This window comes from Erpetoichthys calabaricus, chromosome 1, assembly GCF_900747795.2.
Source record: "Erpetoichthys calabaricus chromosome 1, fErpCal1.3, whole genome shotgun sequence".
Lineage (NCBI taxonomy): Eukaryota > Metazoa > Chordata > Cladistia > Polypteriformes > Polypteridae > Erpetoichthys > Erpetoichthys calabaricus.
Genome location: NC_041394.2, coordinates 23,154,953 through 23,176,946, shown reverse-complemented (window position 1 = coordinate 23,176,946; position 21,994 = coordinate 23,154,953). Strand labels below are relative to the sequence as shown.

The following is a 21,994-nucleotide window of genomic DNA, read 5'->3' as shown; positions in this document are numbered from 1 at the left end:
TCACTCTTTTACTGTTCTGAAAAACAATGTAACGGTCCATCCTCTGCAGATGCCATGCAGTGTAAGTTCAAGGCCGTCGGTCGATGTGTTGCAATATCGCGCAAAAGAAGAAGTACCTCAGGTTTCAGACAACGAAAATGTGTCTGTTTCATTGTTTTTGAGGGTCCGTGTACTTTTTGGTATTTGAAATTTCATTTTAGAAGCAAAAATGAAAAAACGAAAATGAAAGGAATTTTCAGATTTTGGTTTTTGATTAAAGAATAAAATGAGGGAAAATAAGGTATTTTTTAATTCTATGGTAACAAATAGCAGTCATAAACTTAAAATTACACATATTTTTCTGGATGTATTTGTGATTCAAATAATGAAAGTGTAATAGCTCAAAAACAACAAAACAGATGCATTTTCGTTGTCTGAAACCAGACGTAGTTCTTCTGCGCGATTTTTGACGACACATGCGAACAGTCCTCCTCTCCTCACAACACATCGATCGACCGCCTTGAAGTTACATTGCATGGCATCAGCAGAGGATGGACCATTACGTTGTTTTTCGGAACAGTAAAAGAGTGACACTCCGGGACGAGGACATGACTGCAGAAAAACGGAGTCGCATCTTTCAGGTAAAAATACAAGTTTTGCAAACTTTGCTTCACTGATGTAGCAGTTCTTTTATGAACGTTATTGTTGTTACTTACTGTGAAACAGCTAACATTTGGTGATTTCATTTACTAAAACACTAAGTCTGGCAATTTTTATAGTGCTAGCATTTTCAATGGTTGCTCATTGACTTTTACCGGCTACTATAGCTAGTAAACGTTTTGAGTATTAACAGTGCGCACAAGTGTAACATGTTAGGAGAGCAACGTGATTTACAGAAAGTTTTCATAACATGTGCCACACTTGTCAATGAGCAACCATTCACACATTTACACACATTCAGAATGCTAGCGCTATAAAAATTGCCAGACTTAGTGTTAGTAAATGAAATCAGCAAATGTTAGCTGTTTCACAAAGTAACAACAATAGCGTTCATAAAAGAACTACATCAATGAAGCAAAGTTTGCAAAGCTTGTATTTTTACCGGAAAGATGCGACTCAGTTTTTCTGCAGTCATGTCCTCGTCCCGGAGTGTCACTCTTTTACTGTTCCGAAAAACAACGTAATGGTCCATCCTCTGCTGATGCCATGCAGTGTAATTTCAAGGCCGTCGGTCGATGTGTTGTGAGAAGGACTGTTCGCACGTGTCGTCAAAAATCATGCAGAAGAAGAAGTACCTCAGGTTTCAGACAACGAAAATGCATCTGTTTTGTTGTTTTTGAGCTATAACACTTTCATTATTTGAATCACAAATAAATCCAGAAAAATATGTGTAATTTTAAGTTTATGACTGCTATTTGTTACCATAGAATTAAAAAATACCTTATTTTCCCTCATTTCATTCTTTGATCAAAAATCAAAATCTGAAAATTCCTTTCATTTTCGTTTTTTCATTTTTGCTTCTAAAATGAAATTTCAAATACCAAAAAGTACACGGACCGTTTGGAAATAACCGTTCTTTATAAACAATATTTCTTACCGCTTTTAAAATATAAAAACAAAACATAAGAAAATTTAATTTCAACATTTACAAAACTAACATTTCTGCAAGGTAGAACAGATTAAAAAAAAAGTTACATGGAGAACAACCATTTACTCTAAAATAAAGAGTGCAAACATTAAGATGAGTGCTTTAGAAATTAATTAACAATTAATTAATATTGCTTTAAAAAGATTATTGAAAATGCTTTCAAAAAATAAGTAAACAAATGTTTGACAAAATTGAATCTAGACACCGGTGGCAAACCATCTGAAAAACTTTCCCTGTTGTCCAGAAGAGATACGGCCAACCAAGACATTGTAGGTTATTCAGCTTGTGTCCCTTTATTGTCAAACGACCTTTCCAAACTGTGTGATTTGTCAGCAACAACATTCTGCTCCAGCATGTCAAGTGTAGAGAATGGTTTTATTTTCAACAAGGATTTCTCGCTATGGTGCAAAGTGACAGGCCACTTGCTGTCAACAAAATGCAAACATCTGACAAGCAGGCTGAAGTGTTTTTCATTCGTGATCTACATTTCAAATAAGGGTTTTGTTGATCCGAATGTTTTTGTAATTATTATATGCAATGTCACGCATGCATGTCAGAGGGTCACCAGGGTCTTCCCAGGTAGCTGCCGCTAACTATGATATCTTCTTTTGCTTCCACAGTACTGAGAAACCACCCAGTGAGGGCAATTGACTCCACTCCTTCCAGTCCCAGGACCATAAAAGCCCAGCTGCCTCAAGGGAGAGGTCACTTGGTCACTTGTTGGCTGGAGAATATTAGAGTTGGAGATCCTTCAGACCCAAAGCAAAACAATAAAGGAAGCACTGATAGGCAGCAGTTTTGTTAGTCAGAATGCCAGAGGGTGGTATTTTTGTTTGTATTAGTGCCATCAAGCACAGTTTCATTTATAGTTTAAATTCATCAGGCACTGTGGTGGGCTGGCACCCTGCCCGGGGTTTGATTCCTGCCTTGTGCCCTGTGTTGGCTGGGATTGGCTCCAGCAGACCCCTGTGACCCAGTAGTTTGGATATGGTGGGTTGGATAATGGATGGATGGATTCATCAGGCATAGCAAAGGGGAATTACAGACAGTGAAATAGAAGATACTCTACACTCACATTTTTCTGAGGTCTTCACATGTGAGGAAGTGGATAATCACCCAGTGGTAAAAGTGACTAAGGAGATACTGATTGATCTGGAAATTTTAGAAAGTCAATGGTTGCTTAGATTAAATAGGCTGAAATAAAACACATCACCAGGGCCAGATAATATTTACCTTTGAGTTCTTAAAGAGGTTAGTGAGTACAAGTACCGTATAAACACTTGGCATGTATTTTTAGGAAGTCACTGTGTACTGGGGAAACTCCAAAGAAATGGAAAATGGCAAATATTATCCCATTATATAACAAGAGTGATTGGGCAGATCCAAGTGTCTATAAGCCACTAAGCCTAAGATGCATGACAGGTAAACTAATGGAAGAAATTATTAAAAGAAACATTGAGTACCACCTGGCAAGACCAGGAGTTTTACTGAATAGTCAGCATGGGTTCAGACAAGGGAGGTCGTGTTTTACTAACATACTCAAATTCTATGAAGAAGGAACAAAAGGATACGAGCAAAGTTGAGCATATGATATTATTTATCTGGTCTGTCAGAAAGCATTTGATGAGGTGCCACATGCGAGGTTGGGCATCAAACTAAAAGAAGTGGGAGTTCATGGTGTGGTCTGTAGAGGGGTGCAGAATTGGCTCAGAAACAGGAAGCAGAGGGTGATGGTGCAAGGAACCTCATCAGAATTGGGCGATGTTAAGAGTGGTGTCCAGCAGGGGTCAGTGCTAGGGTTGCTGCTATTTTTAATATTATATATAATATATCTATCTATCTATCTATTATATAAAAACATCTTGGGTCGAGACATGATAATCTCAGAGAGACACTTTGAAGTCCCACGAGACTACTTGCACATCACGCCCTACAAACAAACAATTTTACGGAGACACTTTAACGTCCCACAAGACAAGGAAGTGAGACAAAAGGACAGCTGCTGTACAGGCTTTTAAATGATCGATGCACAGCAGATCGACATGCAGATCATGCAGCTCGGTAGCAGCAGCTCATCCGTCCGGCAGAGACGTGAAGTGGCGAGTGTGAAGCACGCCCCCGGGTGGGGGTGGATTGGGGGGTGGGCGAGCGAATATATATATATATATATATATATATATATATATATATATATATATATATATATATTCACGGCATTCGTAGTCTGAATCACAATCTGATTGTATGGGTGGTTACCTACCAGGTAACGCTTGTCAATATAAACGAACCGCACGACGTGGCACAACATTAGAGGCTCTGTCTCTAGCACTGACGTCCGAGGTTTGATTCCTCAACAGGGGGTGCAGTGAGTGTGTACGCCTGATGAGCCCAGAATTAGGGCGAAACCCAGAATCTCCCCCTGGACGCTAGATGACAGCCTCTCTGGGTTGCAGTGGTGCCCCAGACTCCTGCAGAGCTTCATGGGGGTTGTAGTGTTGTGCAGCCCTGTTGGGTTCCATAGGCGCCGCCAGGAGGTACTGCAGCAGGAGCTGCTGGACCCTTCTACGCACTGGTTTCACCACACCCGGAAAGTGCTCCAGGTGCTTGATTGCTGACATCTGGGTGCCCAGTGAAAGGAGACAGCAACCAACACTCAGCAGCCAGAGTCGGGTGGAGGAGGATGAGGTTGTCTGGGAGGAGTGGTGGTGCAGGAGAAGAAAGTGTGTGGTGTGTTGGTGGTTTGGGGACTGTGTTGTGGCCGGGGGACACGGGGAAGCCGTGCCCTCCAGCTGAAGAAAAATAAAACTTTGTTTATTTTATAAGTGCCTCCAGTGTGAATCTGTGTCAGGTCGGACGCATATAAAGCGCCTTTTTACTATATATATATATATGTAAATGATTTAGATAGGAATATAAATGCCAAGCTGGTTAAGTTTGCAAATGATACCATGATTGGCAGATAATTTGAAATCTATTATATCACTACAGAAGGACTTGGACAGCATACAGGCTTGGGCAGATTTGTGGCAGATGAAATTTAATGTCAGTAAATGTAAAGTATTACACATAGAAAGTCAAAATGTGAGGTTTGAATACACAATGGGCGGTCTAAAAATCAAAACTCCATTGTATGAGAAGTATTTAGGAGTCGTAGTGGACTCTACTCTATCAACTGTCAGACAGTGTTCAGACACCATTAAGAAGGCTAACAGAGCGTGAGGTCATCTACCACCCTGTTGTGTGGAGTACAAGTCCAAGGAGATTCTGCTCAAGTGTTACAACACACTGGTGAGTCCTCATCTGGAGTACTGGGTGCAGTTTTATTCTCCAGGCTACAAAAAGGACATAACAGCACTAGAAAAAGTCCAGAGAAGAGCGACTAGGCTCACTACGGGGGATGAATTGTGAAGAAAGATTAAAAGAGCTGAGCCTTTACAGTTTAAGCAAAAGAAGATTAAGAGGAGACCTGACTGAAGTGTTTAAAATTATGAAGGGAATTAGTCCAGTGGATCAAGACGGTGACTTTAAAATGAGTTCATCAAGAACACAGGGACACAGTTGGAAACTTGTTAAGGGGAAATTTCACACAGACATTTTTTTTTTTTTTAAACACAGAGAACCACAGACTCGTGGAATAAGATACCAAGTAGTGTGGTAGACATTAGTGACTTTAGGGAGGTTCCAAACCTATTTTGGATGAATTAAGTGGATAGGACTGGCAAGCTTTGTTAAGCTGAATGGTCTGTTCTTGTCCAGATTGTTCTAATATTCTAATGTGTGTGCGTCTAGCAGTGGACGAATTATCTCAGGGATAATGGCACAAAGAGGTTACAGTGGACTGTATCCGTCACTCTAGTGGCAGGAATACTTCTTTAGATTAACAAAAAATCTATATTTTGTGTGGCCCACAAACACCAGCCATGTTTGTTACAAATATAACAGAAGCATAGATGAAAGTAAAGAGTTATTCAAAAGACACAATTGGCCGAGTCATGCCTTAATAAGACATGAAGTCTTCATAGATTTACATCTGGTTTCCTTTTTTCCACCTACCTAGTTGTCCCTGGCAAATGTCCGTGGTCTCTGCTGTGTTCTCAATAAACTGTGCTTGCTTGTTGATCTCCTGCAAAAGAATTGCACAACCAGTTAGGTGCTGGTAATCACTCACAGGCACACAAACCAGGCCAGATGTCTTCAGTTTAAGCACAGTGGAGGCAATGTGGGAAATTATGCAGCCTCAAATTATTACCCACTAACATACAGTGAAACTTTATAGTGCCTCCCTTTACTTTTCTTCTGTTTTTTTCCCACACCGTGCAACCCTAATCCCAAAAGCAGCCCTTCATTTCTTCAAAGACTGACCTAAAACACGTAGCTAAAACTGTGTTGTGTACCCAACCCTAATGAGCAAAATTGAATTTCACCATCCCGGTGCTGCTAGAATAGGCTGCAGCTCCCCAGGACCCAGAACTGGATTAAGCAGGTCTGAAAATGTGAAGTTATAGTTTATATACAGTGAGGGAAATGAGTATTCAAAACATCAACATTTTTCTCATTAAATGGATTTCCAATGCAGCTATGCACATGAAATTCAGATCAGGCATGGGAAACAACTCAATAAAATGGCACAGCCAAAGAAATTGTAATATTCCCTTTCTTAAAAAATGTATGCGCAATAAAGCACATTGAAACAGGAAAAAAGTTTTGAACATGCTAACTGTAATGTATTTCATACTGGGTGCAGAATCCGTTGTTTGCAATAATAGCTTCAAGACGCTTCCTGTACAAAGAAACGAGTCTCTCACAGCATTCAGGTGGGGTCCATAAAAACGTTATGTGCATTAACACAGGAAAATAGCATTGAACACATTAAGAAGGAGCATCACAGCAGCTGATTCCGTTAATGAGTTCTCCTACCTGTGCTGGGTGAGCGAATGCTGATCGTTTAGAACTTCCACTTTTTGGAAGAAGGTCACCTGCTTCTGAACGCAAGTTAACAAATTATTTGTTATCAAGTGGTCACACAAGAAATGTCTCATGACAGGTAAAGGCAAAGAGCTCTCCCAAGACCTTCGCAATAAGATTGTTGACAACATAGTAATGATACTGGTTACCAATAGAATTCTTAACTCCTAAATTCTCCTGTAAGCACCATTGGTGCCGTTATTCAGAAGTGGAAGAAACATCACTCCGCCATCGATCAGCCACACACGAGAGCTCCTTGCAAGATTTCCAACTAGGCAGTCAGAACATTAGTACATGTTGCTCAATTAGAACTTCCACTCTTTGAAAAAGGGCTACGCACCTCTGAAGGCAAGTTAACAAATCATTTGTTAGCAATCTACCATGCAAGAAACATCTCATGATGGGTGGAGGCAAAGAGCTCTCCTGGGACGTTCACAAACAAGATTGTTGAGCAACACAGCAATGGCACTGGTCACTGATGGAATTCTTAACTCCTACATGTACTTATTATCACCATCGGTGCCATTATGAGGGATGGAATATCACTCCACCATCAATGGGCCACGCACAAGAGTATTTCTAAAGATTTCCAACAAGGCAGTCAGGTTAGTTCATGCTGTTCAGTTACAACTTCCACTCTTTGATAAAGGGTTACCCACCTCTGAATGCAAGTTAACAAATTGTTTCTTACCAGGCAGGCACAAAGGAACGTCTCATGATGAATAGAGGCAAAGAGCTCTCCCAAGACTTTCGTACCAGGATTGTTGAGCAACATAGCAATGGCACTGGTTACTGAGGGATTTCTTAACTGGGACCATTATCCACAAGTGGAAAGAACATAACTCCACCATCAACGGGCCACGCACGAGAGCTCCTCACAAGATTTCTGACCAGGCAGTCAGAAGAGCATCCCAGAAGCAAATGACCACTTTAAAAGAACTCCAGAAAGACCTGGACACAGCAGGTAAAGACCTCACAGAGAAAATAACAGGCAATGCTCACCACTGCCATGGCCTCCATGCACAATCTTCCTGAAAGACTCTACTACTGTAGAAAAGGCAAGTAGAAGCTCATTTGAAGTTTGTTACACAGCATTTTGAGAATCTTGTAGATTACTGGAAGAATGTAGTATGGTCAAACGAGACAAAAAGCCAGATTTCGGCAACAATAATGATGTACCATAATTTTAGGAGAAACAGCTAAATTGACCATGTTTACAGTGAAGTTCAGAGGTGGAAGTATCATGGTATGGGGCTATTTCTTTATTAATACTAGGGAATTCCAAAGGAAAGGTGAATGCAGCCATCCAGTAGGACAATGGTCCTAAAAACACTGTAAAGGAGACTCTAGAGTGGCTCCAGAAGAAGGAAATAAAGGTGTTGGAATGGGTCAATCAGTAGACTTACACCCAATAGAACATTTATGGAAGAAATTGAAGATCAAGATTTACCAGTGGGCCCTTCAGAATCTTCAAGATTCAAAGAAGACTGTCCTGTGTATGATGTTAATCTGCATCCAGCCCTGCATATACAGTAAACCCTCCAACCTGCAGGGAAAAACCTGAGGGTTGGTGGCAGAAATGGCACTCCAGCCACCATAAAAAAACCTCACACTGATTCTACTCCATCTGAACTAGTGTGGTGCTGAGGTGTCACCCATCGCATGGCTGCACTCGGGTCCCAATCTGGAACCCTGAGTTGGTTTGTCATGTGGTGGGTGCGGCAATGCGCTTTATCAGAAGACATCGATCTGTTACAACGAGTGCAGAATGGAGCTGCTGGAATCTTAACTAGTAAAAGAAAATCCGAGCACATCTCTCAGGTTCTGATGTCACTACATTTGGTTACCTGTTCCATTTAGAATTGACTTTAAAATCCTGGTTATGGTTTACAAAGCCTTCAATAATCTCCTTCCATCCTATATTTCGGAATGTCTTACACCTTACACCCCACATCGTAACCTTAGATCTTCAAATGAGTGTCTGCTTATTATTCCAGGAGCTAAACTTAAAAGAAGTGGTGAGGTGGCCTTCTGCTGTTATGCACCTAAAATCTGGAATAGCTGACCGATAGAAATTCACCAGGCTAATACGGTGGAGCACTTTAAAAAACTGCTAAAAACTCATTAGTGTAACATGGCTTTCTCATAGCTACATTTTAGTGTAACCCTGATATTCTGTATATGCATTTAATTATCATTTTTATCATATCTCCGCAATCCGTACTAACTCCTGCTTTCTCTGCTGTTCTTTTTCTGCTTTTCTGTGGTGATCAGGGCATTGATGGATTGAAGGCCAGAAGTCCACATGACCGTCATTATCTAATTCTTCCACATGAAGCCTGAAAACCACGAGGACTGATTGAGATCATTGATGTCCTCTTCGCCATTGGACCTTAATTTAATTTTGTTAATTAGTATTGCCTAATCTTATTTTTATATTTTTCTGTTTTCTTACTTCATCTTGTAAAGCACTTTGAGCGACATCATTTGTATGAAAATGTGCTACAGAAATAAATGTTGTTGTTGGGTCAAAATCCTACCTGACACCATGAGAGACATGTTTCTTTGTACAGGAAGTGTCTTGATGCAAACAAAGACTTCTCCACTAAATATCAAATTAATTTCTGTTAGCGTGTTCAAAATGTTTTTCCTGTTTCATTCCACTTTACTGCACATAGCTTTTTATGGATTGGAATGTTACAGTTTCTTGGGCTTTGTTGTTTTACTGAGTTAATACAAATCTCTGGGTTAAATATCATGTGCGTAGCTCCATTGGAAACACATTTAATGAGAAAAATGTTAATATGTTGAATAATCATTTCCCTCAATGCACACGGAAGGCATGCTGTGCTGTTTCTGTTCTGCTAGCCCACCGATATTTGGGTGGCTTTTTTTTTTTCGAATATCACATATCTACACTCAGCTGTCTATCTGACATTCAGAACAGCCTATCCTGTAACTCCAACAGATGATTTAAAATGTACAGACATGGTCAAGTGGTCGACTTGTTGCTCAACCAAACAACCGAATTGTCAAAATGTTTTGGCCATGATCAGATTGTTGATGCCAGCCATGGTGGTTCTAGCATCTCAGAAACAGCTGTCCTCCTGGGAGTTTCACACACTACATTCCCTAGAGTTTACAGAGAATCGGGCAATAATCAAAAAAACATCCAGCAAGTGGGCAAACGGACCTTCTTACCAAAAAGACGTCAGCAGAGAATGGCCAGACTTACTCTGTCCAGAAGGGCTTTGAAGTGGATGGGTGAAACAGCACAAGACCAAGTCGGTGGTCATCACCAAAATTGGACGCGTGAAGTTTAGCAAATTGCCACCTAGTATGAAGTAAATGAATTTCAGCCATAACGTTCAAATGGCATGGACTGAATTTACTGTAAAGAGTGCAAACCTGCAGATCAATCCTATGGTGACTCAACTGCTCAGCCACTTGGTGGCCATGTCACACTGTGGAGAATGTTTTGAGTGCTTTCTTCCCACACTTTAAATAACCTGAAATTGTGCTTCTCTGTGCTACGATATAATCAGAATGTTTATAGACAAGTCCCAAATACATATTAATATAATTTTTCAGAGAAGACCCCATACCTGTCCTGCATAGCAAGATTTCTGACCACCTTCAGAACTAAGACGACTTCACTTCCTCCATCAAGCTTCATTTAAATGTGTGAGTCTTTATTACTGAGCTTGCATAGCAGCATACAGATCAGTTATTTTACTTTTGAGGTGAAACTGTCAGCGTTCTGACATTTATAATTGCCTAAATTAAAACCACCAGAGTAAGGATTTATGATATGAGACATAAAGTTGAATGGAGGTCTTGTTCTCCAAAAGGCCATGGTGGAAAAATGCTTTGCAGTTTGAATAAGGCACTATGTTTTTCCCAGAAGCAAACTACTGGCACCCCTTTGGCTCATCTTAAATTATACTGGTCATTCCCCACCCGCAGAAATGCATGGGGTCAAGCACCTCCGGCTCGCAGTAATGAGCATTTCCACCTAACATGTGACAACACGCGATCCAAAAATGCTTTGAGGGATGCTGATCACCAAGAAGGGGGGCCATCACTTAACAGGAGGTGGAGCGACCCCCCCCCCCCCCAACTGAGAGCAGAAGACGAAAGGTTTTGTTTTAGATTATTATCAGCTGGGAAACTGGGATCCTCTGGTGGAAACAGGAACGTTTGGCATGTTAAGTGCACCATTTAACCAAAGATCAGAGGCACTAATTAGAGAGCCAACAAATGAAAGTCCTCACTCCTCGAGGTCGTGCCCCCCAACAGCTGGAAGAGGTCAGCACAGAGGTGCAGCTTGTGCTTCTGAGTGCATCTCAGACACACAGAATGGCATTCGGAATTCAATGAAATTCCACGAAAAAGAATCACTGCACTTTATATATAAAGTATTTCTCTTTTCTAATCTCATTAAATCTTAGAGGTTTATAGGGGTATTATTGCCATCTATATAAGGAAACTCTCATGTGCTTCATTTATATTCTAAGGAATTCTGTTCTCTGTATTACATCTTGCCTGAAGAAAGGACATGAGTTGCCTCGAAAGCTTGCATATTGTAATCTTTTAAATTAGCCAATAAAAGGGGTCATTTTGCTTAATTTCTCATTTAAATTCTAATAAAGGGAGACCCTGTGAATTGGCATCTCCAAAATTCTGATTGACAGACAGACAGACAAAGAGATAAGGAGGAAAGGCACTATATGATAGATAGATAGATAGATAGATAGATAGATAGATAGATAGATAGATAGATAGATAGATAGATAGATAGATAGATAGATAGATAGATAGATAGATAGATAGATAGATAGATAGATAGATATTTTTTTTTAAACAACTTTATTAAATTCAGTATGAAATTCATTAAAAACACAAAATCTAACCACCAGAAAAAAAACATAATAAAATCACATTTTGAACTTCTAAATGCCCCCAGTCCATCCCTTCTTCATTTCATAAATACCCACCCAACCCCTTGACCCTTCATTCATCCCTTCCATTCCCACAATTCCACTCATTTATTACAAAACTCTATAGATTTCTGCTCATACATATTCTATTAATAATCAAATTATAATTAGAATACAAAGTGCAGTTCATCATTGTCATAATTACACAATACATTATTTACACACCACTTATCCTTAAACTGTGAAAGATTTCTAGTAGATTTGTAGTACTAGGGTGTTGTACCGTGTTAGCCATTATGAATGTAGAGAAAAGCCAAGCAAAATGACACCTTTTATTGGCTAACTAAAAAGATTACAATATGCAAGCTTTCGAGGCAACTCAGGCCCCTTCTTCAGGCAAGATGTAATCTTGATTACATCTTGCCTGAAGAAGGGGCCTGAGTTGCCTCGAAAGCTTGCATATTGTAATCTTTCTAGTTAGCCAATAGTAGATTTATAAAAATTCACATCCACTTCTATTCTACTTTTACAACTCATTTTAAATAATACTGTGGGGTCTGTGCTGCCTGCTCCCAGCTTGTGCTCCCTTTCTATGTTAACTAATGTTGCCTTATTTTAATTTCTTATTTTGTCTTTTATTTTTCTTTTCTTCATTATGTAAAGCACTTTGAGCTACTTTTTGTATGAAAATGTGCTATATAAATAAATGTTGTTGTTGTTGTTGTTGCTCCCTTAACCTTATTTTTCCAGGTTTTCCATATTCCCAGTTTCGCCTGTCCTAAAATAAAGTTAACCAAGTTAATATTTGTATTTGTTTTTTTTTTAGCTCTTTACCCCAAACACAAACACCATCCTATTATAACAGACCCCCAGACCCTCAATCAGCTGCTTTATCATTTTAAAAAAAGCTCCCAATCTTTCACAAAACATAAAACAGTGAAATACAGTCTCCCTCAACCCACAGACAGACAGACAGACAGACAGACAGACAGACAGACAGACAGACAGACAGACAGACAGACAGATAGGGAAAGGCACTATATGATAGATAGATGGACAGATATTTGCCCTCGGGAAAATGTAGCTTTTTACAGAAGCAGAGTAAAGAAGTGTGATAAATGACAACATCCCCCTCAAATACACACCAGAACTACTGAAAAGAAATAAAACTTGACTAAAGATGAAAGGTGCAGTCACCGCCCCAGCGAAGCACAATAATGGGTATTGCCCATTAACCGTATGCCCCATCAGAAGACACCTATTTGGCAAACAAGAAATGCACAACATGATCCAATAAAAAGAATCAGTGCCAGCTGCATATCTAATAGAGTGCCAGCTTTAACATCAAAGTTGGGCAGGCTGTGCCCCTGTTAAAGTGTAGTACGTCCTCGGTTTATTTTGAATCATCCCCAAGCAGTTTTCTCTGTTAATGTGTTGCTGCTGTCTTTGTCAATTCATACATTTTATGACCTCATTTTCCTGTAAAATTTTGAACACATGCAACACTTTGGATGCAGAACAAATCGATTGGCTTCCTTTTCTCTTACCCCCTTTTTCTTATGACTGCTGTATTCCTTTAGTGTGATTCTAGTCTTTACACTGCATTTACTGTACATAGTAAACTGTCATGTGACAGAACACATTAACTTTATGACGATTGTTAAGAAGGAGAATGTTGTGATCTTCTGTACAGTCTGTATGTGTTGAAATCCTCATTCAAGAACACACCCTAAAAATTCATTGACATACTGTTGGCCAAAAATACCAAAAGTGTAAAGATTGTTTTGGGTGTGGCAATATGTTAAGAGTTATTATAAAAAAATGAATTTACACACACTCACTGAGTAAATTATTAGGACATATTATTATTATTATTATTAGGACTAAATTATTATAAGACTTGCTCCAGTCTGCAGTAGTCCTAAGCAGGTATTTCAAGGCCCTGTTTTGTCCTTTAAGGAATGGCTTTCTTCCTGCCACTCACCCGGTCAAATCCTCTTCACAGCAGAAGCTGAGACTTTCTTTCTTCTACCTGCACTGTTAAGCTGTGCTTGAAGCTGTTGTGCTGTAAGGCGCCGCTGATGACCCTCAGAAACTCATCTTCTGATTGGCTTGTGACTTTAGGTCTGCCAGATCTCTAAACATCAGAGTTTCTTCCAGTTCAGAACTACCTTTGGAATGTGTGGGACACCGCTGGACTCACTGACACTTTGATCTTTTTTTTCAGATTCTCTAAATGAAAGGCCTAAACTTCTAAGGGTATTAATGCTCTGTCTCATTTAATTTGTTAATTGACGTTTTCTTGCCATTATCACTGGAATTTACAACAGTCTACAGTGTAATTTTGTCCAAGTAGTACTTCAGAGGGTGTAGTAACACAGTCTGATCCAGCTCTGCTTTAAGAACACAGAGAAGAAATTAGGACACCTGCGCAAATTGTTTGCTTCTACATGCAAGGCTTAATTTACTTTAATTGGTGCAGAACATCTGTAGGCTGTAACCCAATAATGTCCTAACATTTGTGTGAAGTTTACCCTTAACAAGTTCCCAACTGTGTCCCCGTGTTCTTGATGAACTCATTTTAAAGTCACCATCTCGATCCACTGGACTAATTTCCTTCATGATTTTAAACACTTCAGTTAGGTCTTCTTTTGGTCTCCTTTTGCATAAACTGTTTTCCTCATAATTTATCCCCTACAGCCCTGGAATCAGCCTAGTCGCTCTTCTCTGGACCTTCTCTAGTGCTGCTATGTCCTTTTTGTAGCCTGGAGACCCAAACTGCACCCAGTACTCCAGATGAGGCCTCACCAGTGTGTTATAAAGCTTCAGCAGAACCTCCTGTGACTTTTACTCCACACATCAAGGCGCTATATATCCTGACATTCCGTTAGCCTTCTTAATGGCTTCTGAACACTGTCTGACAGTTGATGGTTTTGAGTCTACCACAACTACTAAATCCTTCCCATAAGGTGGATTTTCAATTTTCAGACCTCCTATTGTGTATTCAATCCTAACATTTGTACTTCCTACATGTAATACTTGACATTAAACCTCATCTGCCACAAATCTGCCCAATCCTGTCTACTGTCCAAGTCCTTCTGCAAAGATTCAATTGATTCCAAATTATCTGACAATCCACTTAGCTCGGTATCATCTGCAAACTTAACCAGCATGTCACTTACATTCCTTTCCAAATTATTTATAAATATTAAACATAGCAGCAGCCCCAGCACTGACCTCTGCTCTACATCACTCTTAACGTCGGCCAATTCTGAGAAGGTTCTTCACACCATCACCCTCTGCTTTCTGTGACTGAGCCAGTTTTGCACCCATCCACACACCACACCATGAACTCGCACTTCTTTGAGTTTGATGCCCACCTTCTCCTGTGGCACCTCATCAAATGCTGCTAGCCAAAGAAATGACTCTCGCACTTGGGTGAAATTGACCATGAGATGCTGGATTGAGTACTGATTGAGACAGTAGTTGGAGAAAAAATGGGGACATGGCTTATTTATGGAAGAAAGAGAACATGAAAGTGAAAGAGAGAAATAAAAGTGGGTTGAGTGGGTCACCACACCCTAGGGGGCAAACACATCCAGCACAGGAAAGCTCCAGAGAGTAGACAGGCTTTATGTACACACATGAATTGATATAACTGTTCTTCTTGCAAAGCTAAGACATTTTAAAATATGTTAATTGTGCGGCACGGTGGCACAGTGGGTAGCGCTGCTGCCTCGCAGTTGGGAGACCTGGGGACCTGAGTTCGTTTCCCGGGTCCTCTCTGCATGGAGTTTGCATGTTCTCCCCGTGTCTGCATGGGTTTCCTCCTGGTGCTCCGGTTTCCTCCCACAGTCCAAAGACATGCAGGTTAGGTGGATTGGTGATTCTAAATTGTCCCTAGTGTGTGCTTGGTGTGTAGGTGTGTTTGTGTGTGTCCTGCGGTGGGTTGGCACCCTGCCTGGGATTGGTTCCTGCCTTGTGCCCTGTGTTGGCTCCAGCAGACCCCCGTGACCCTGTGTTCGGATTCAGTGGGTTGGAAAATGGATGGATGGATAATTGTACTCCTGCGATGGAATGGCACCCTGTCCAGGAATTGTTCCTGCCTTGCACTCTATGCTTGCTGGGGTGGGTGCCACCTCTCCTGTGAACCTGCTCAGGATAAAGCGGGTTTGGAAAACAACAACTGAATGGAGGCGGCATGGTGGCGCCATGGGTAGCGATGCTGCCTCACAGTTGGGAGACGTGGGTTCACTTCCCGGGTTGTCCTGCGTGGAGTTTGCATGTTCTCCCTGTGTCTGCGTGGGTTTCCTCCCACAGTCCAAAGACATGCAGGTTAGGTGCATTGGCGATTCTAAATTGTCCCTAGTGTGTGCTTGGTGTGTGTGTGTATGTGTGTGCGCGTCCTGCGGTAGGCTGGCACCCTGCCCAGGGTTTGTTTCCTGTGTTGGCTGGGATTGGCTCTAGCAGACCCCCGTGACCCTGTAGTTAGGATATAACGGGTTGGATGGATGGATGGACAACTGAATGGATGTTTTTTCCTTTAATCGGTGCTCCTTTAGACAGACGTGCACATGCCATGTGTTGACATACGCTTATGGCTTTCCCCAGATTAAAACCCCAGGAAACGATGATGGTCAGGGCCGGATTTTCCTATAGGCTAACTAGGCTTCAGCCTAGGGCCTCAAGATCAAGAGGGGCCTACATTTAAATTGTTAGCAAAATTAAAATTACACTATTCTAAAAACAGTGAACACTAAAACACTGAACCGAAAATAAGGAGAAATTCTACGCATATGACTAATAAACAAACATAAAAATGTATTGGTTAAGATCAACACGTATTACGTATTTTATTATCTCTCATGTAATTTACAAACTTAAAAATGGAAGGTGAAAGGGCCTCATAAGTGGAATAGCCTAGGGCCTCTTTTCATATAAATCCGGCCCTGATGATGGTGATGGAATTGAACAAAACTGGAGCCTGGGCTGTAGAGCAGAGCTTTAGTAATCACTGACCAAATCACCAAATGGCCATCTCAATCCACAGTGTTGATTTACTGTGCAAACTTCAACAAGTCGATTAACTTTCCCATGCTCCAATGGTCAGAAAGTAAATAAACAATATAATTATCCAACCAAATCTATATACAGGGGTGGGCAAACGTAGCTTTGCAGTTGTTCGTATGGAAACTGACATGCAGGTTATGATTATTGCAACAGCTTTATTAACTTCATTAACTCAAAAGAATGTCACAATGGCACACTGCACTTCGGTACAATCTCGTCAGTGATCAAATTGCCGGCCTCACGTACTCACAATTATAAACCAACTTTTACCCACCTCTGTATAAAAATATTAGAGCTAAAGGTGGCAACCACAAAGGGAAGGTGCTATAACACATTAGAGTTGACGACATATTTTTTTGCATACATTGCGTTGTAAAGCCTCTGCGGTGTCTCATACCCTCTTAAAAAAACAATGGGACAGCATTATGAGCCAACCTACACTACTTTTTAACTCGGTTGATACCAAGGCAAATTGCAACATTTCACATACAATTGGTTCTGTTTCTTTTGTTTTTTCAATCGGAGCACCGGCAAGTGAAGCGAGTTGCTCAGGGTCACACAACATCAGTACCAGGGTTTGAATCCACAACCTCGGGGTTTGAAGTCCAAAGTATTTAACCACTACACCACACTGCCTGATTATTAAATAAATAAATAAATAAAAAAGACAAATACCACTGACTCACTGATTACGAAATCTCCCGAACCATGAGGACTTGGGACTTGAAATTTGGACTGTACGTTACCCTTGGCCCATAGGTGCTCGCTAAGAAATGGTTTTAAAAATTTCGTGGTCTAAGCATGAAATTTCTTATTGTTTTTTAGACCCCGTTTGTATGTCTGTCCGCTTTTTACGAGAGAACTACTTAACGGATTTAGATCTTTTTTTTTCTATAATTTGCTTGAACATTCTGTTGATTTTGCGACTTTCTCATCGCGCTAAGTATCATAGTTCGCTTGCGGTACTGATTTATTAGCACGAATCTGAGAGAGACTCATCGGGCTGCGGGGCCCTCCTCACTGCCTTGGGGCGTAACCTTAACTCTGCTTAGTTAGCGAACGAGAGAACTACTTAACGGATTTAGATCTTTTTCTTTTTCTATAATTTCTTGAACATTCCGGTTGATTTTGCGACTTCTCTCATTGGGCTAAGAATCATAGTTCACTTGCAGAGTGATATACTGTATTCGCGCTAATCCGAGACAGAGACTGCGGGCCGAGGGGAGTGGGAAGAGTGACATCAAGAGAGAGAGGCCCTCCTCACTGTCCTGTTTCACTAATACGTGGGCGAAACCATGGGGGATGGCTAGTTAATTAATAAATAAATAAATTTGCAGTAATTGAATGAGTCATACTCCTGCCAGAGTTGAGAGGGTGGGCTCTGTCGCATACTCGGTTTTGATTGGTGAATTACAACTTTGCACATACCAAAAAGCCACAAGTTTCTCATGACCACCACAGCACACGCTTCGTGCTATAACTGCTATTTAATTTTTTGAAAATTATCGTATGTCTGGCAACGCTGAGCTGCACTCGCTCTCAGTGGATGACTGAATGGGGCAGCTGATGTGAGCAAGAAAATAATGATCACATGAGCCTTGGTCAACCATGTGGCACTTACTAGATTCTAATGTTTCTTGTATTTCCAAGATAGATATATATTGTTAACCTCTGTTATTACTACTTTATTATTATTATTATTTTATCATTGTATATAAATGTTCTGCGGTAGGTTGGCACCCTGCCCGGGATTGGTTCCTGCCTTGTGCCCTGTGTTGGTTGGGATTGGCTCCAGCAGACCCCCGTGACCCTGTGTTCGGATTCAGTGGGTTGGCAAATGGATGGATGGATATAAATGTTTTTTTTTTCATTTAATGTGGGAACCCCCTTTTGTGGAACTCGGTTCAGCTGCGTCAGTTGCAGTTTTGCACCACGTGGTTCCAGGGTAAATCCAGCAATGGAATATTTTTGTGGTGCCCCCCTTCCCTTGATGCCATAAGCACATAAACTTATTTTGCTTAACAGTTAATCCATCCCTGGTCATCATGGCAGAAGTGGCTATATGAGAGTTGTCTGAGCATTTTAAATACTTCTCTGTCTTGAACGTCTGCCCTAAAAACCTCACAAGTGGCTCTCCTTTGAAATTCTGTCCAAGTTAGCCATATGGCTATTCCTGTCGTTCCCTATTTATTTTCTGGACTCACTTTTTCCAGACACACTTAGCACACTTTTAGCAGAGGGGCATTTTACTGGGACACATCACGACTTTTGTGTGCATTGCTCGTGGGCTACTAGAACTAGTCGAGGCATTCCTCATGTGACATTCATTTTAAGTTTACAGCTTTTCATCCGATTTTTTTTTTTTTTGTCCATGCAGGACGTATTAGTGCTAGCACAGATGGGATGGTTTGAAGCAGGCCTGGCTCCAGAGGTTCATTTAGCCTGGCTTAACCCTCCCAAACATTCGGTCAAGTAGCCCCCGTTCTAACGATTCCCCCACCGAACCCACGCGGTCGTGTGAAGGCGGAGTAGACGAGACAATCGCATCAAGCAACACTTTGGTGAGGGCGGCATTAGCATAGCAACACCCTAAGAACTACACACACATCCAGGTCCTTATTCATATACTACCATTCAAAAAATCGCGAAGGCAAAAATGGAACTACTGTATAATGAAGGTGAAGTGTACAATCATCAAGTCATTGATGGTGGTCAACAAAGGCGGACGAGTTTTGCGGAGTTGTAATGTAAATTTTATTGTAAGCCCATTTGACCGATGCTTGTACTTGGAACTAAACCTCTCACAGGGGGAAGGCACTATATTACAGAAGCGTATAAGGGTCGAAGAGAAAAAATTAGAACAACAGTGAAGAAAAAAGTCAATTTAATGATAAAAGTCATTTCGACTTTAATCACGAATGGACTTTTTTATTCTTCACTTTGTCCTGATTTTTATTTCTTCTCTTTGGCCCTATTATGCTTCCGTACTATATGCGCTATATAAATGTAATGAATTATTATTATTATTATACAGTAAATAAACTGTTATTATATATATCATTGGTTATTATTTAGTAATGTATTCAGAACTGTTACAATCGTGTTGCCATATCATTTAATTTTAGTTTGCTGCGACTGTGTCTTCTATGCTGTGCCAATATGAGGATTATTATTATTATTATTATTATTATTATTATTATTATTATTATTATTAATGTTGTCGTGGCGCCCTGTCCAGGGTTTGTTCCCTAGCCTAATGTTACTCGATTATGTTTACCAATTTGGATAAAAAGTGTCTTCTAAACAAATAAATGTAAATGTGTTCCTGTCTTGCGCACTATGCTAGCTGGGATAGGCGACCCCCCACGACCCTGTACAGGGCTAAACGGGTTAGAAAATGACTGAGTAATGTTGTTGTTGTTGTTGTTGTTGCTGCTGCTGCTGGATTATTATCTATGTTGTAACCTATTAATTTTTCCACCCTCCTCCCAATATTTCTGACGGGTCGGTAGCTCTGCATATAGCATTGTATTGTAACGACGGCAAGAGCCACGCGGACCAAAGAACGCTGCAGCATATTGATGATGCCATTCAGTAAAATGTTCATTTCCTGAATCTGCTTAAACTTTCAGTCACACTGTATGTTAGAGTTCTCTTAATTTTCGCTGTTTAGTTGACAGGGCAGGAGTCTTTTGGCTTGCAGGAATAGGTTTGAAACAGCTGAGGTACGCTCTTAAAAATAAAGATGCCAGAGTGACTCTTCACAGCGATGCCACAGGGGAAGCGTTTTTTGGTTCTATATCCACATGAGGGTTCCAGAAAGAACCTTTATTTATTTAGGAGCGATACAGGCTCCATACAGTAACTAAACATGACAAGATGGTAACTGATTGTGAAATACCAGTAGCTCGTGACTTTAAAAAGGACTCTTTCCGCATATGTCTAGTAACAGAAGCTATATTCGCGTTTTCTTAATCTTGTTAGTGTCCTGCAGCCTACCATGCATTAAATATTTTTTCCCCTTACAAATTAGGAAGTTTTTCAAAGCACCAACTTCATATGCAAAGAACCCGTCCGAGAATGGAATAGTGTTTTGTCAAAAAATGATTCAGTGATGAACCACACAACCCAGTAAAGAACCATATTGTATCATTAAAGGGCCAGTTTTTAAGAAAAGCGTGCAGGAGGAAGTCATAGTTAAGTTTTGTTTCGCATTCAGTTTTGTATTATGCGTTTGATTGTTTTTTATACCATGTTTGCCTGTTCTATGTTAAAGCTAATCTCATTTTTATTGCGTTTCTTTTATCCCCAAATTTTTTTTTTTTTCCCTCAGGGAATGCAATGTTTCGCGAAACCTGTACAGCAATACGTACTGTATGTGAATTATATATTTCATCTCAAGGATAACAGAATAAGAATTTTACGGGGTAGGGTGCTTGCTTACCTCAGCGACCCCTCTACTGTTGTTACCTGATGCTGGCTTCACGATCGTATTAGTTATCGTACCAGCCCTGCAGTCGGGTACACGTTAACAAGTTAGATTTTAAAACTTTATCACACCACGCATTTCAGATGCAAATCATCCAGGACGGGACGTCATTCTAAAAGCACATGTAACAGTTAACACTGACAGTCATTTTTAACAAAGATGAAGCCAGATTGTACAGAGCCACTAATATAAATCGGCACCAAACACTGTAGGGCATTAATAATAATAATAATAATACTTTACGTTTATATAGTGTTTTTCTCACTACTCAAAGCGCTTTGCAAAACTACGCGCAGGTAGGACCTGGGACAAGAACCCATGTCACCATTTAAAGCTATTCGAGCTTGGCAAAACGCAAAACTCGATAAAATAAAGTAGGAGAAGCCCACCTTTGGTCGTAGCCAAACCACAGCTTTACTCGGGTCCGAGTCCACCGGCAGCCCTATAGATTCCTGCACCGTAGGGAACTCTGGATCTTCAAACAGCTTTTTGCTTTTGAGACATTCGCTCTTCAGACTTTGGTAGTCTTGGTTTTTAAACTTGATGGGATTCTCCCGAGAGCCTTGATCCTGCAGAGTGTTGGCCATCACTGTCTGGAATGAGAAGGACGCTTGAACGGACTCAAGATCGCGGCTGTGGAGCGTTGTGAGGTGATCGACCTCACCTCAGCGGCAAAAATAGCACTTCGCGCCCGAGGCCCCGCCCCTTCCTGACACGCTCCTACACGCTCTCGCTTTGTACGCATGTGGCAGATGCAGACGACACGAGGCAGGAGCGAATTCAATATAGAGACGAAGAAACTGCATAGGGACGGCCGTACATCAGGTTTTAAAGGTTTCTAAAACACTGAGATGGAGAGTGAAAAGTGACCGAGTATCAGACCCAGCCAAGGTTTTCTGTCTG

At 40.8% G+C, this 21,994-nt stretch overlaps 1 protein-coding gene across 1 annotated transcript in view; it reads right to left on the bottom strand.

Moving 5' to 3' along the window:
- capn12 (calpain 12) overlaps window positions 1-21,782 on the bottom strand; it is a 163,795-nt gene extending 142,013 nt beyond the window's left edge. Inside the window, exons 1-2 of the mRNA XM_028796315.2 lie at window positions 21,481-21,782; window positions 5,681-5,750 (exon numbers count right to left, since the gene is read on the bottom strand). Coding sequence (XP_028652148.1) covers window positions 5,681-5,750; window positions 21,481-21,678 — 268 coding nt within the window. The 5' untranslated portion in view covers window positions 21,679-21,782. The remainder of the gene's footprint in view (window positions 1-5,680; window positions 5,751-21,480) is intronic.
- Window positions 21,783-21,994: the final 212 nt, after the last annotated feature.